At 52.3% G+C, this 13,419-nt stretch overlaps 1 protein-coding gene across 1 annotated transcript; it reads right to left on the reverse strand.

Annotated features, from left to right (window-relative positions):
- Positions 1-775: 775 nt before the first annotated feature.
- LOC116966838 (germ cell-specific gene 1-like protein) lies at positions 776-5,658 on the reverse strand. Its single transcript, XM_033013178.1, has 5 exons — positions 5,322-5,658; positions 3,318-3,365; positions 2,643-2,795; positions 1,529-1,640; positions 776-1,172 (listed from the first exon to the last, which is right to left on the reverse strand). The coding sequence occupies exons 1-5, from the start codon at positions 5,644-5,646 to the stop codon at positions 890-892; spliced, it is 921 nt and encodes a 306-aa protein (XP_032869069.1). The 5' UTR covers positions 5,647-5,658; the 3' UTR covers positions 776-889.
- Between the last annotated feature and the right edge of the window lie 7,761 nt (positions 5,659-13,419).

Below are 13,419 nucleotides of genomic sequence, written 5' to 3' on the forward strand. Positions count from 1 at the left end.
ACACTCTCACACACATACACTCCCACACACTCACCCACACATATACACACTCACTCTTACACACACACATACACTTACACACACTCTCGCGCACACTAACACTCATATACACTCACTCCCGCACACAAGCACAGCCCAGTCATCCACCTACGTTCACATCTATGCCCTGACTCACACTCACACACTCACTCACATTCGCACTCACACTCACTCATACACACTCACTCACACACCGAATCCACGCCGACCAGTGATCCCCGCACACTAACACTATCCTACACACACTAGGGACAATTTATAATTTTACCGAAGCCAATTAACCTACAAACCTGTACGTCTTTGGAGGGTGGGAGGAAACTATTGAGGAGTAGTCTTTTGCTGCCCCTTAAGACTTTAGGCTAACATTAGTTTAGTTGAGTTTAGTTTAGAGATACAGTGCAGAAACTGGTCCTTCGGCTGTGCTGACCGATGATCTCCCATGCACTAATCCTATCCTACACACTAGGGACAATTTACAGGGGAGTCAAGGGATATGGGGAGAAGACAAGAATGGGGCACTGATTATGGATGAGCAGCCATGATCACAGTGAATGGCGGTACTGGCTCGAAGGGCCGAATGGCCTACTCCTACACCTATTATCTATTGTCTATAGTCTATTGTATACTCTACAGGAACCAATTAACCTAAAAACTTGCACGTTTTTGGAGTGTGGGGGGAGACCTGAGCACCCGGAGAAACCCACCAGGTCACAGGGAGAACGTGCAAACTCCGTACAGACAGCACCCGTGGTCAGGATTGAACCTGGGTCTCTGGCGCTAAGAGGCAGCAACTCTACCGCTGCGCCACCCCATCGAAGGAACAAGGAGAGGCCGTTCTGCCCGCGCTGGGCTAGCAGTGCTCGTCACCCAGGGACTCTGCGGAGTGGGCTTTGGTGAGGCGGGTGGGGGAGAGGTTGGTGAAGATGTCGCCGCTGCTGGAGGCCCGCTGGAGGAAGCGGCTGGGGAAGGGGCCGGGGGAGCAGTGCAGTGGGCCGGGGCCCAGAGTGGGGCCCAGGACAGGGCCCAGAGCGGGGCCCAGGCAATGCTTCTGCGCCTGCAGTACCGTCTTGGTGTAGATGTTGAGGGCGGTGACCGAGGAGGCCATGCAGAAAGTGAAGGAGAGCCAGGCCAAGCTGCAAGAGAGCGCAGTGTTAGAGACAGAGTCTTGCAGCCCACACACACACACACCCCCCTCCATCCCTCACCCCGTCCCTTCCTCCTTCCCTCCCTCTCGCTCTCTCCCTCTCACTCCCTCCCCCCTCCCTCCTCCCTCCCTTCCTCCCTCCCTCTGTCCCTTCCATCCCTCCCTCCTTCCCCATATCCCTCCCCCCTTCCTCCCTCTCCCCCTTCCTCCCTCTCTCCCCTCCCTCCCTCCCTCTTGCTCTCTCCCTCTCATTCCCTCCCTCTCTCCCTTCCTTCCTCCCTCCCTCTCTCCCATATCCCTTACCTCCCCCCCTCCTTCCCCGCCCCCCCCCCCCCCCCCACTCACTAGAAGGACCAGCCGAAGTCCCAGTGATGGGGTCTCCAGTCTTTGGGGCCCTGACTGACCATCACCTGGAACACCTGCGTGTACATCATGTGGGCCACCATGCCCAGCAAACCTGCGGGCAGAGCTCAGCGTCACACACGGGCACACTGACTGTCGCACACTCACTGGTGAACACTCACTTGTGCGCACTCACTGGTGAACACACTTACTGGTGTACAGCCGCACACACACACACTAGTGAATGCACTCACTGTGTGCACGCTCACCGATGCAGATCCACACTAGCGCACACACCGGTGAACACACTCACAGATACACTCATAGATGCACACACTGGTGAACACTCACTGGTGAACACTCACTGGTGTACACACTGGTGCACACTCGTGGTGCACACTCGTGGTGCGCACACTAACCGGTGCACGCGCTGAGCACACACTGGTGCATGAACATCGGTGGACACACTGGCACACTCACCGGTGTGCACACACACTGATGGGCACTCTGCTGCACACTCACTAGTGGACACACTGACACTCTCCTGGTGTTCGCTGGTGTATACATCTGCATACTGTACTCAACGGTGCGTACACTTGTGTATACTGGTGTGCACACATTCAATGGGGTGTACACACACTGACGTACACACTAACACACACACACTAACACACACATTCACTCACACACACTAACACACACACACTAACACACACACACGCACACACTAACACACACACACACACACTAACACACACACACACACACTCTCACACACACATTCACTCACACACACTAACACACACACACACACACTCTCACACACACATTCACTCACACACACTAACACACACACACTAACACACACACACACACTAACACACACGCACTAACACACACACTAACACACACTAACACACACACACACACACTAACACACACTCACTCTCATACACTTAAACACCAATGGCCTCCCAGGGACTGCGTCAGTATGCAGTGGAGTTTGTTGCAGGAGTTCCTTGTGCTCTGGTTGTTACATTAGTTGCACGAGTGTGTGGAGGGGGTTAGACTGTGAGTGTGAGTATGAGCGGCCTGGCGTTTACACGCGTGAACATACCTGACAACACGGAGAAGACAGCCGCGAAGGCGTTGAGCTTGAGGGCACAGCTGGAGTTACGGGGGAGGCAGAGTTCCAGCAACATCAGCACAAAACTGAAGGAGAGCAGAGAGATGTAGAGAACCTCAGAGACCAGCGTGAGCCACAGGATCCCTGTGGACAACGGAGAGCTCAGTGTGTGTCAATGCATTTCATTAGTTCACAGCTACAGCATAGAAACAGGCCACTCGGCCCACCGAGTCAGTGCCGACCAGCGATCACCCGTGCACTAGCACTGACCTACACAAACCTGCACGTCTTTTGGATGTAGGAGGAAACCGGAGCACCAGGAGAAAACCCACGCGGTCCCGGTGAGAAGGGCAGCGCAGGCAGCACTGGTGGTCAGGATGGAACCCGGGTCTCTGGCGCTGCGACCCGGCAGCTCCACCCACAGTGATGAGAGTTTTGTCCAGGGCTGGGCTCTGGACAAGCAGCCCCTCACGACTCACAGTTCCCCCCCTCCTCCCCCCCCCCCCCCCCCATCTCTTCCCTCATTCCCCACCAGCCTCAAACTCACCCCCTCCATGTCCCCTTCCTCCTCCGCCGCCCTATCTTCCCTCCCTCACCCTCCTCACTCCCCTACCCCCCCCCACCCCAACCCCAACCCCAACCCCAACCCTGCCGACACCCTCTCACCTTGTTGTGTGACGGGGGTCAGGTCAATGAAACTGCGGCAATGCTCTCCTGAAACAAAACGGGAAACACTCAGTCGGTGACTCCGCAAGACTCCTCTCCCCCATCCATTCATCCCCCTCCCCGTCCCTCTCCCCTCCCCCCTCTCCCCTCTACTCCCACCATTCCCTCCTCCATCCCACCCCTCCCCCTCCTCCACTACTACCCTCCTCCCCTTCCCCTCCTTTCTCCCCCTCCCTCTCCACTCCCACCATTCCCCCCTCCTCCCCTCTCCCTTCCTCTGTCCACCCTTGTCCGTCCCCTCCTCCCCCCCTCCTTTCTCCTCTCCCCTCCCTCCCTCCACTCCCTCACCCCTCCCCCCCCCCTCCTTTCTCCCCTCCCTCCACTCCCTCCCCCCCAGTTCCCCTCCCCTTCCTCTGAGTTGAGTTGAGGAGTTTAGTGTAGTTTATTGTCACGTGTACTGAGGTACAGTGAAAAGCTTTTTGTTGGGTGCTAACCAGTCAGTGGAAAGTTTAGGCATGATTACAATCGAGCCGTACACAGTGTACAGATACATGATAAAGGGGATAACGTTTAGTGCAAGGTATAGTCCAATAAAATCCAATCAAAGATAGTCTAAGGGTCTCCAATGAGGTCGATAGTAGCTCAGGACCACTCTCTAGTTGGTGATAGGATGGTTCAGTTGCCTGATAACAGCTGGGAAGAAACTGTCTCTGAATCTGGAGGTGTGCGTTTTCACACTTCTGTACCTCTTGCCCGATGGGAGAGGGGAGAAGAGGGTGCGACTGGTCCTTGATTATGCTGCTGGCCTTGCCGAGGCAGCGTGAGGTGTAGATGGAGTCAATGGAAGGGAAGATAGACACAAAAATCTGGAGTAACTCACAGCGGGACAGGCAACATCTGTGGAGAGAAGGAATGGGTGACGTTTTGGGTCGAGACCCTGCTTCAGACTGGAAGGAAGGTTGGCTTGTGTGACGGTCTGGGCTGCGTCCACAATTCTCTGCCATTTCTTGCGGACTTGTTCCCAAACTGTCCGTTATAAAGACATTCGTTAAAACAAGGGTTTACTATCGAGTGGTGGCTGGAGGATCAGATAGTCTGTGTAAGTTCAGGAGCTAGTCAGCGGGTCAGGCAGCATCTGTGGAGGACATGGATGGGTGACGTTTCTGGTCGGGACCCTTCTGGTCGGGAGCCTCCCATCAAATTTCCATTCTCTCAAATCTGGTATGAATGTCTAGGATTTTCTCATTTGATTTCAGATTTATAACATTTGAATCTTAAGCTGCATCTATATGACCTACTTATTAATCTTCTCATTTCATAGAAGCATTTTCAATTCTTTGTGAAAGATAAAAATCACTTAATCTTGTCACAGTTGGAGTCTGCTAGTGTTTTTGGGAGGTGCCTGAGACTCTATAAGGCGCTGGTCAGACTGCATTTGGAGCAGTTTTGGGCCCCGATATCTGAGGAAGGATGTGCTGGCTCTGGGGAGGGTCCAGAGGAGGTTTACAAGAACGATCCCAGGAATGAGTGGGTGAGCATATGATGAGCCTTTGTCGGCACTGGGCCTGTACTCGCTGGAGTTTAGAAGGATGAGGGGACACCTCATTGAAACTTACCGAATAGTGAAAGGCTTGGATAGAGTGGATGTGGAGAGGATGTTTCCACTAGTGGGAGAGTCTAGGACCAGAGGTCACAGCCTCAGAATTAAAGGACATACCTTCACGAAGGCGATGAGGTGGAATTTCTTTAATCAGAGGGGGGTGAATCTGTGGAATTCATTGCCTAACCTGTCCCACCTCCCCCTCCCGGGTCCCGTACTCCCCTCTTCCCCGTCCCTGTCCCTTCCATCGCCACCCATTACCCCTGTGTCAGTGATGTTCTCCCCCTGTCCTGAATCCGCCTCATTCCCCCCCCCCCACTCTCTCCCCACCACCCCCAATCTTTCCCCCCTCTGCCCCCCCACCCCCACTCCCCTCTGTCTTCCCCCCCCCGCTGCCCCCCCACCTGTGCCGATGAAGTTCTCCTCGCAGGAGGTCCACAAGCCGGTGTGGAACGCTCTGAAGGCGAACCTGTCGTCACCCATCTCCCAGCTGTATTCTGAGTACGTGTGGGTGTTGGAGCCGTTGCCGGTGCTGTTGCGGGTGCTGGTGCTGCTGCTGCTGCTGGAGTCGGTCCCGGGGGCCAGGGTACAGTCGGTTGTGCGGCTGGACGAGCAGGTGGGCTTCAGCACCTTGTGTGTGCCCACGCACCAGTAGGAGGTGAGCAGCGCCGTGGTGGACAGAGAGACGGCCACCCAGCTCAGCAGCAGCGAGAGCGTGTCACGGTGCATCGCTCCCCCAAGCATCCTGGAACAGAGGGAATTCAGCCCATCACACCCGTACTAGCCCTTCACTACTGTACCGATCCACTGCCCAGATCAGCAGCAGCAAGAGTGTGTCATGGTGCATCGCTCCCCCACACAACCTGGAACAGAGGGAATTCAGCCCATCACACCCGTACTAGCCCATCCCACCTGCACTAGCCCATCACTACTGCCCCCATCCATCGCCCAGATCAGCAGCAGCGAGAGTGTCAAGGTGCATCGCCCCCACACAACCTGGAACAGAGGTAATTCAGCCAATCACACCCGTACTAGCCCATCACACCAGTACCCATCCATCGCCCAGATCAGCTGCAGTGAGAGTGTGTCACAGTACATCGCCCCCATGCCCCGGAACACAGGGAATTCTGCCCATCACGAACGTACTAGCCCATTGCCCCCCACACACATGCTTACCACAGAGGTACCACCGCCCATCACTCCGTACTAGCCCATTGCACCGAGCCCTGGAACACAGGGAATTCTGCACATCACTACTGTAATGGCCCATCATCCCGTAATAGCCAATCGCCCCCCCCCCCCCCCAGCCCTGTAACACACAGAGGGTCCACCGCCTATCGCCAGCGTACTAACCCACTGCCACCGAGCCCCTGTAACAGAGGGAGGGACCACCGCCCATCGCTGACATACCAGCCCATCACACCCAGACTAGCCCATCATACATGGCCACCAGGGCTCTGACCTCAGGAGAGAGGAGGGAGCTCATGGCGGGAGGATGCAGGAAGGAACTGCAGACGCTGATTTACACCGCAGACACAAAATGCTGGAGAAACTCAGCGGGACAGGCAGCATCTACGGAGAGAAGGAATTGGTGACGTTTCAGGTCGAGACCCTTCCCCAGACTGAAGAAGGGTTGAGACCCAAAACGTCACCTATTCCTTTCCTCCAGAGATGCTGCCTGTCCCGCTGAGTTACTATAGCATTTTGTGTCTCTCACAGCGTGAGGGTGGGTGCAGCTTGAGAGGGTCTCACTGAGAGGGAGGCATAGCCTCAGAATTAAAGGACGTTCTTTTCGGAAGGAGTTGAGGAGTGATTTCTTTAGTCAGAGGGTGGTGAATCTGTGGAATTCATTGCCACAGACAGCTGTGGAGGCCAAGTCAATGGATATTTTTAAGGCAGAAATAGATAGATTCTTGATTAGTACAGGTGTCAGAGGTTATGGGGAGAAGGCAGGAGAATGGGGTTAGGAGGGAGAGATAGATCAGTCATGATTGAATGGCAGAGTAGACTTGATGGGCCGAATGGCCTAATTCTTCTCCTGTCACTTGTGACCTTATGATTTCTTGTCCCCCTCCGCACTGCGACCTGTCGCCCCTTGACCTCCTCCACTGCCGAGGCAAACTCATGAAACAACATTTGTGGAATTCCCTGCCACAGAGGGCAGTGGAGGCCAAATCACTGGATGGATTTAAGAGAGAGTTAGATAGAGCTCTAGGGGCTAGTGGAGTCAAGGGATATGGGGAGAAGGCAGGCACGGGTTATTGATTGGGGACGATCAGCCATGATCACAATGAATGGCGGTGCTGGCTCGAAGGGCCGAATGGCCTCCTCCTGCACCTATGTTCTATGTTTCTACGTTTCCAACGCCTCTTATTCCGACTGGGAGGTTCATAAGTGATAGTAGCAGATTTAGACCATTCGGCCCATCACGTCTACTCTGCCATTCAATCATGGCTGATCTATCTTTCCCTCTCAACCCCATTCTCCTGCCTTCTCCCCCCCATAACCCCATACCCATACTAATCAACCTTTTCCCCCCCACCTTCCCCTAGCCAACAATGATATATTCTACATTTCCCTTGACCTTTGTGCCCCTTTGATCTCCCATCTTCACACCTTACCCTTCCATATCTCTTTGTCTCCCTCTCCCGACTCTCAGTCTGAAGAAGACTGGTCCACCCATTCCTTCTCTCCAGAGCTGCCGCCTGCCTCGCTGAGTTACTCCAGCATTTCGTGTCTGTCTATCTTCGGTTTAAAACAAGCACCTTGCAGTTCCATCCTGCACACATCTATCCATCTCCGCCTTAAATATATATATATATATATATATATATATGTATATATCCATTGACAGCCGCCTGTGGCAGTGAATTGCACAGGTTCACCACCCTCTGGTTGAAGAAGGGCTACTTCTCCTTGGGGTGGGGTGAGATGTATCAGCTTTGGGGTGGACAATGGGCAACAAGTCACGGGTGTACGAGGCAGTTAACTCACGATCTGTGGCCAGCAGTCTTGGCCCTGGACAGCAAGAGGCTTGTTCACAGTCGATCCACCTCCCTCATCGCCCACCGAGCGAGCCGAGATTAATCCCCGAGGGCTGCGTTTGATGAGATTGTAATCCTCCCTCGTCCTCCGGAGCTGCAATCCCTGATCTTTGGATGATTAAAGGCAGCTTTTCTTTCTTTCTTTCTCTCACTGGGAGGGGAGGGCGGTCGTGTGTGTGGGGTTGTAACAGCGACGGGTGGGTGGGAGGGAGGATGACTCCACGCTCGCTGCCGTCACAGATCAGCAACTGGAGACCCTTCAGCCCCTCGCTACTATCCCAGCCTTCAGCACGGCCAGCACTCCTCCAAAAAAAACTCCCGAGTCTGAAGAAGGGTCCCTTTTTCTCAGTTTATTTATTCATGTGTGTATATATTTATATTATGGTATATGGACACACTGATCTGTTCTGTAGTCAATGCCTACTATGTTCTGTTGTGCTGAAGCAAAGCAAGAATTTCATTGTCCTGTCAGGGACACATGACAATAAACTCACTTGAACTTGAACCTTGTTCTCCATCCCTTGTCCCATCCCGCTGAGTTTAATTTAATTTAATTCTTTATTTCGAACAGAATAAAAGAATAAAAAGCAAGTGTGAAACAGCATTAAAAAACCCAAAACAAGAATATTTCTAAAGTGTCATAAGCAATATCTATAAATAAATGCAATCGTATGTGTCCGAAAAGGAGCTGGCTTATTAATTCCCCACCCCTTATTCAACTGCTTATAGTTGTCTTATACAAATTTAGCAGCTATATGTACACCATGTGTTCACCAGCAGCTATATGTTACTCCAGCACTTTGTGTCTGTCTATCATTGGCATCTGCAGTTCCTTCCTTACTCTGAAGAAGGGTTTCGGCCCGAAACGTTGCCTATTTCCTTCGCTCCATAGATGCTGCTGCACCCGCTGAGTTTCTCCAGCACTTTTGTCTACCTTCGATTTTCCAGCATCTGCAGTTCCTTCTTAAACAATCAATCATGAATACTTGTGTATGTGTTGGAAGGAACTGCAGATGTTGGTTTAAACCGGTACCTGCACTTCCCTCCTGCACACAGAGACAAGTTCAGTTCAGTTCTATTTGTCATATGTAGGTTAACACAGGATCAACGGTACAATGAAATGTGTTTGACAAGACAACGGGTCACCTCAGTAATGATATTACAAGGATAAAAGTAAGGTTAAAAAAAAATAAGATAAAAGTGACATTGGTGGGTAAAAGACAATAATAAATAAAATAATCAACATATATGATGCGTTTATGAGTTCAGAAGCCTGATGGCCTGATGGTAAAAACTGTTCTTAAAAGCCCTGTCCCACGGTACGAGTTCATTCCAAGAGCTCTCCCGAGTTTGCCCCGATGGCCCTACTCGGAGATTTACGGTAATGGCCGCTTGTTGGTACTTTCGTGGACATTTTTCAACGTGTTGAAAAATCTTCACGAGTCTTCCCGTGCTTACCTGCCATTAGCGAGTCTTCCCGAGTACCTGCCGTTAGCGTTACGAGCCGGTAAGAGACGTCCCCGAGCTCCGACGTACACGCTACGTTCATTCTCCGTGCTTACCACGAGTTTGATTTTTTTTTAACTCAGGAAAGCTCTTGAATGAACTCGTACCGTGAGACAGGGCTTTAAGTCTGGTGGTACGTGCCTCCTGTATCGCCTGCCTGACGGTAACAAGGAGAACAGTCTGCGTGCTGGGTGGCTGTGGTCCTTGACGATGCTGTGTGCCTTCCACAGGCACCGCCTGTGGAAAATGTCCTGAATGACCGGGAGACAGTTGCCAGTGATGTGCTGTGTGCCGCCTTCACCACTCTCTGTAGTGATTCGCGGCTGTGGGCTGAACTGATCCGAGACACAAAATGCTGGAGTAACTCAGCGGGACAGGCAGCATCTGTGGAGAGAAGGAATGGGTGACGCTTCGGATCGGGACCCTCCTTCAGACTGAGGGAAATGAGAAATATAGACGGTGATGTAGAGCGATATAGAACAAATGAAAGAAAGATATGCAAAAAAAGTAGCGATAATGGGGACAGGCCATTGCTGGCTGTGGGCCAGGTTAAAACTAGTTACAGTCAATGAACATTGTAATGTTGCCGGTGCCCTATAGGTGGCGACTCTTTGCATACCTTGTGTACGGTACCCCAAACAATAATAAATGATCTATAAAGTATCCATCAAACACCTTCGGACTGCAGCCAATACCCCGTCCAACAATCCGGAACATTCCTCGTGGCTCCCAGCATCCGACATAATTCCGGGCGAGGAGTTAGCTCCACGTTCCGACACAAGGAACTGCCGATGCAGGTTTACAAACTGGCCCGACATCGAGGGTGGGCGAGGGTGGTTCAGGTCAGGGGCAACAGCGGTCGAGGATGTGCCACCGAGAGAACGTAGAAACATAGAAAACAGGTGCAGGGAGAGGCCGTTCGGCCCTTCGAGTCAATGTGATCATGGCTGATCATCCTAAATCAGTACCCCGTTCCAACTTTCTCCCCAGATCTCTTGATTCCGCTAGCGCTTGGAGCAGTGGTTCTTAACCTTTTTGGCATACGTACGCGCATGTGCGAACCAAATACTGTATGTGGTGTGTACCTTTGTTAGGCTCCTAAACATGGGCTCAACACATGGATATGTTATTTATGACCCCTTCATGTCCCCCAGTAAAGCCCCAAATGACCTCCAGGTTAAGAACCACTGGCTTAGAGCTAAGTGCTATATTTAACTCCTTATCTAACAAAGAGGGACCTGGAGTTGGGGGGCCGCTGCAAACAAAGGGGGAGGAGGTGGCGCCGAGAAGAAGGGCCCACAAGTGGTATAGACAATAGGTGCAGGAGTAGGCCATTCTGCCCTTCGAGCCAGCACTGCCATTCAATGTGATCATGGCTGATCATCCTAAATCAGTACCCCGTTCCAGCCTTCTCCCGATATCCCCTGACTCCGCTATCTTTAAGAGCCCTATCTAGCTCTCTCTTGAAAGCATCTAGGGAACAGGCCTCCACCGCCCTCTTATGTAGAGAATTCCACAGACTCACCACTCTCTGTGAGAAAATGTGTTTCCTCGTCTCTGTTCTAAATGGCTTACCCCTTATTCTTAAACTGTGGCCCCTGGTTCTGGACTCCCCCAACATTGGGAACATGTTTCCTGCCTCTAGCGTGTCCAAGCCCTTAACAATCTTATATGTTTCAATGAGATATCCTCTCATCCTTCAAAACTCCAGAGTGCACAAGCCCAGCTGCTCCATTCTCTCAGCATACGACAGTCCCGCCATCCCAGGAATTAACCTTGTAAACCTACCCTGCACTCGATCAATAGCAAGAATGTCCTTCCTCAAATTAGGGGACCAAAACTGCACAGAATACTCCAGGTGTGGTCTCACTAGGGCCCTGTACAACTGCAGAAGGACCTCTTTGCTCCTATACTCGCTTCCTCTTGTTATAAAGGCCAACATGCCATTCGCTTTCTTCACTGCCTGCTGTACCTGCATGCTTACTTTCATAGACTGATGAACAAGGACCCCCAGATCCCGTTGTACTTCCCCTTTTCCCAACTTGACGCCATTGTATACTTTGTGTTACAATGCAATGCTTTGTAACATTGTTGTCGCCTTTTATGTGGCGGCTCTTCGCATACCTTGTGTTGGCAGGGCAGAGAATCTCACACTGACTTGTCACCTGTGGTAATAAAGTATTATTCATTCATTCATACAAAAAAAAGCCACAGAGTGCTGGCGTAACTCAGCTGCTCAGGCAGCATCACTGGAGAACATGGACCTCCATGTCCATTTTATGAACAAACTAGATTTTTATTTGCAAAAAGTAAAACCAGACCATTGTTTGCAGCCAAGAACAATGTTGCAGTTATCATGTCAGAGACTCCACCCTTGTCCAACACACTCTATATCCAAGAGTGCAAACAAGGAACTGCAGATGCTGGTTTGCAAGCAAAGTGCTGGAGGACTTGAGGCTCCTGAGCTATCAGGAAGGATTGGGCAGGCTAGGACTATCCCTTGGTGAGCGGGAGGATGGGGGGTGATTTTAGAGAGGTTTGGGTGAGAGGGTTTTTAACCCGGAGCAGGGGAATCCAGAACCAGAGGACATAGGTTTTGGGACTGATGCATGGATATTAGAGGGACGTGGGCCAGACGCAGGCAGGTGGGACTAGTGCAGATGGGGGATGTTGGTCGGTGTGACTGAGTTGGGTTAAAGGTCCTGTTTCTATGCTGCATCACCCTGTAGCTCAGTAGGTCAGGCAGCATTGTTTCAGGGGAGGATCCTTCTTCAGTCCGACTCGGCCCGAAACGTTGCCCGTTTCCTTCGCTCCATAGATGCTGCCTCACCCGCTGAGTTTCTCCAGCAATTTTGTCTACCTTCAATTTTCCAGCATCTGCAGTTCCTTCTTAAACCTGAAGCCTTGTCTGTCCATTTCCCTCCACAGATGCTGCCTGACCCGCTGAGTTCCTCCCTCTGCTCGCTCCACCCTTCCATGGCGTTCCCGACAACCACCACCCCTCAATCAGTTCCACCCTGGCCTTCCTCCAGCAAACTCCAGAACCCGCAGTCCTTTGTCCTCCACTTGTCACGTCCCAGCCTCCATCACCACCTCCACCCTTCCCTCTTCCTCCCGACTGTTATTCTTCCAATCAACCCCTCCTCACTTTTAGTTTAGAGATACAGCGTGGAGACAGGCCATTCCACGCCGGCCAGCGATCACCCCGTACACTGGTTCCATCCTACACACTAGGGACAATTTACAGAAGTAGATTAGCCTACAAACCTGTACGTCGTTGGGATGTGGGAGGAAACCAGAGCACCCAGAGAAAACCCACAAGGTCACAGGGAGAACATGTAAACTCCGCACAGACAGCGCCGGTAGTCGGTATCGAACCCAGGGCTCTGGCGCTGTGAGGCCGCAACTCTACCGCTGCGCTACTGTGCGGCCCGCCTGTATTAACCTGTCACTGCCAGATCCTGCCCCACCCTCTCCCCGTCTCTTTATACTGGCTACCTGCCCACTTTCAATCCAGGTGAAGAGTCTCGACTTGAAACACCCTCTGTCCATCTCCCTCCACAGACGCTGCCTGACCTGCTGTTGCCTTTTCTGCAAGACAGTCTCACGGCAGAATCTGGCCCTTCAGCCCACCATGTCCATGCTGGCCCATCAAGCAGCACTCTGTCCATGGCCTTCCTGTGATTATTCATATGTTGGTCTGAATACTTCCTAAACGTTGTGAGATTCTGCCTCCACTCCATGGGGCTGAGTCGATTCCACCCACCCTGTGAAATGGTCCCTCCTATGAATGCTTCCGACCCGATTCATAATTCTGTAGACAGCGAGAGCCTTTTCCCCCAGCACCTCCCTCAGCCTGTTCTCCACGATGGGCCCAGTGGTCCCACAGACAGGCTCCACGGTGGGCCCTACATTCACCCCCGCCATGGACCAGAGCTCCCACAGATGGGCC

This window comes from Amblyraja radiata, chromosome 38, assembly GCF_010909765.2.
Source record: "Amblyraja radiata isolate CabotCenter1 chromosome 38, sAmbRad1.1.pri, whole genome shotgun sequence".
NCBI classification, from domain to species: Eukaryota; Metazoa; Chordata; class Chondrichthyes; order Rajiformes; family Rajidae; genus Amblyraja; species Amblyraja radiata.

Coding starts and splice junctions, on each gene's coding strand:
- LOC116966838 (XM_033013178.1), bottom strand. CDS start 5,646: ATGCACCGTGACACGCTCTCGCTGCTGCTGAGCTGGGTGGCCGTCTCT. Junction 3,366..5,321: donor GGAGAACTTCATCGGCACAG/GTGGGGGGGCAG, acceptor GTTTTGTTTCAG/GAGAGCATTGCCGCAGTTTC. Junction 2,796..3,317: donor GACCCCCGTCACACAACAAG/GTGAGAGGGTGT, acceptor CGTTGTCCACAG/GGATCCTGTGGCTCACGCTG.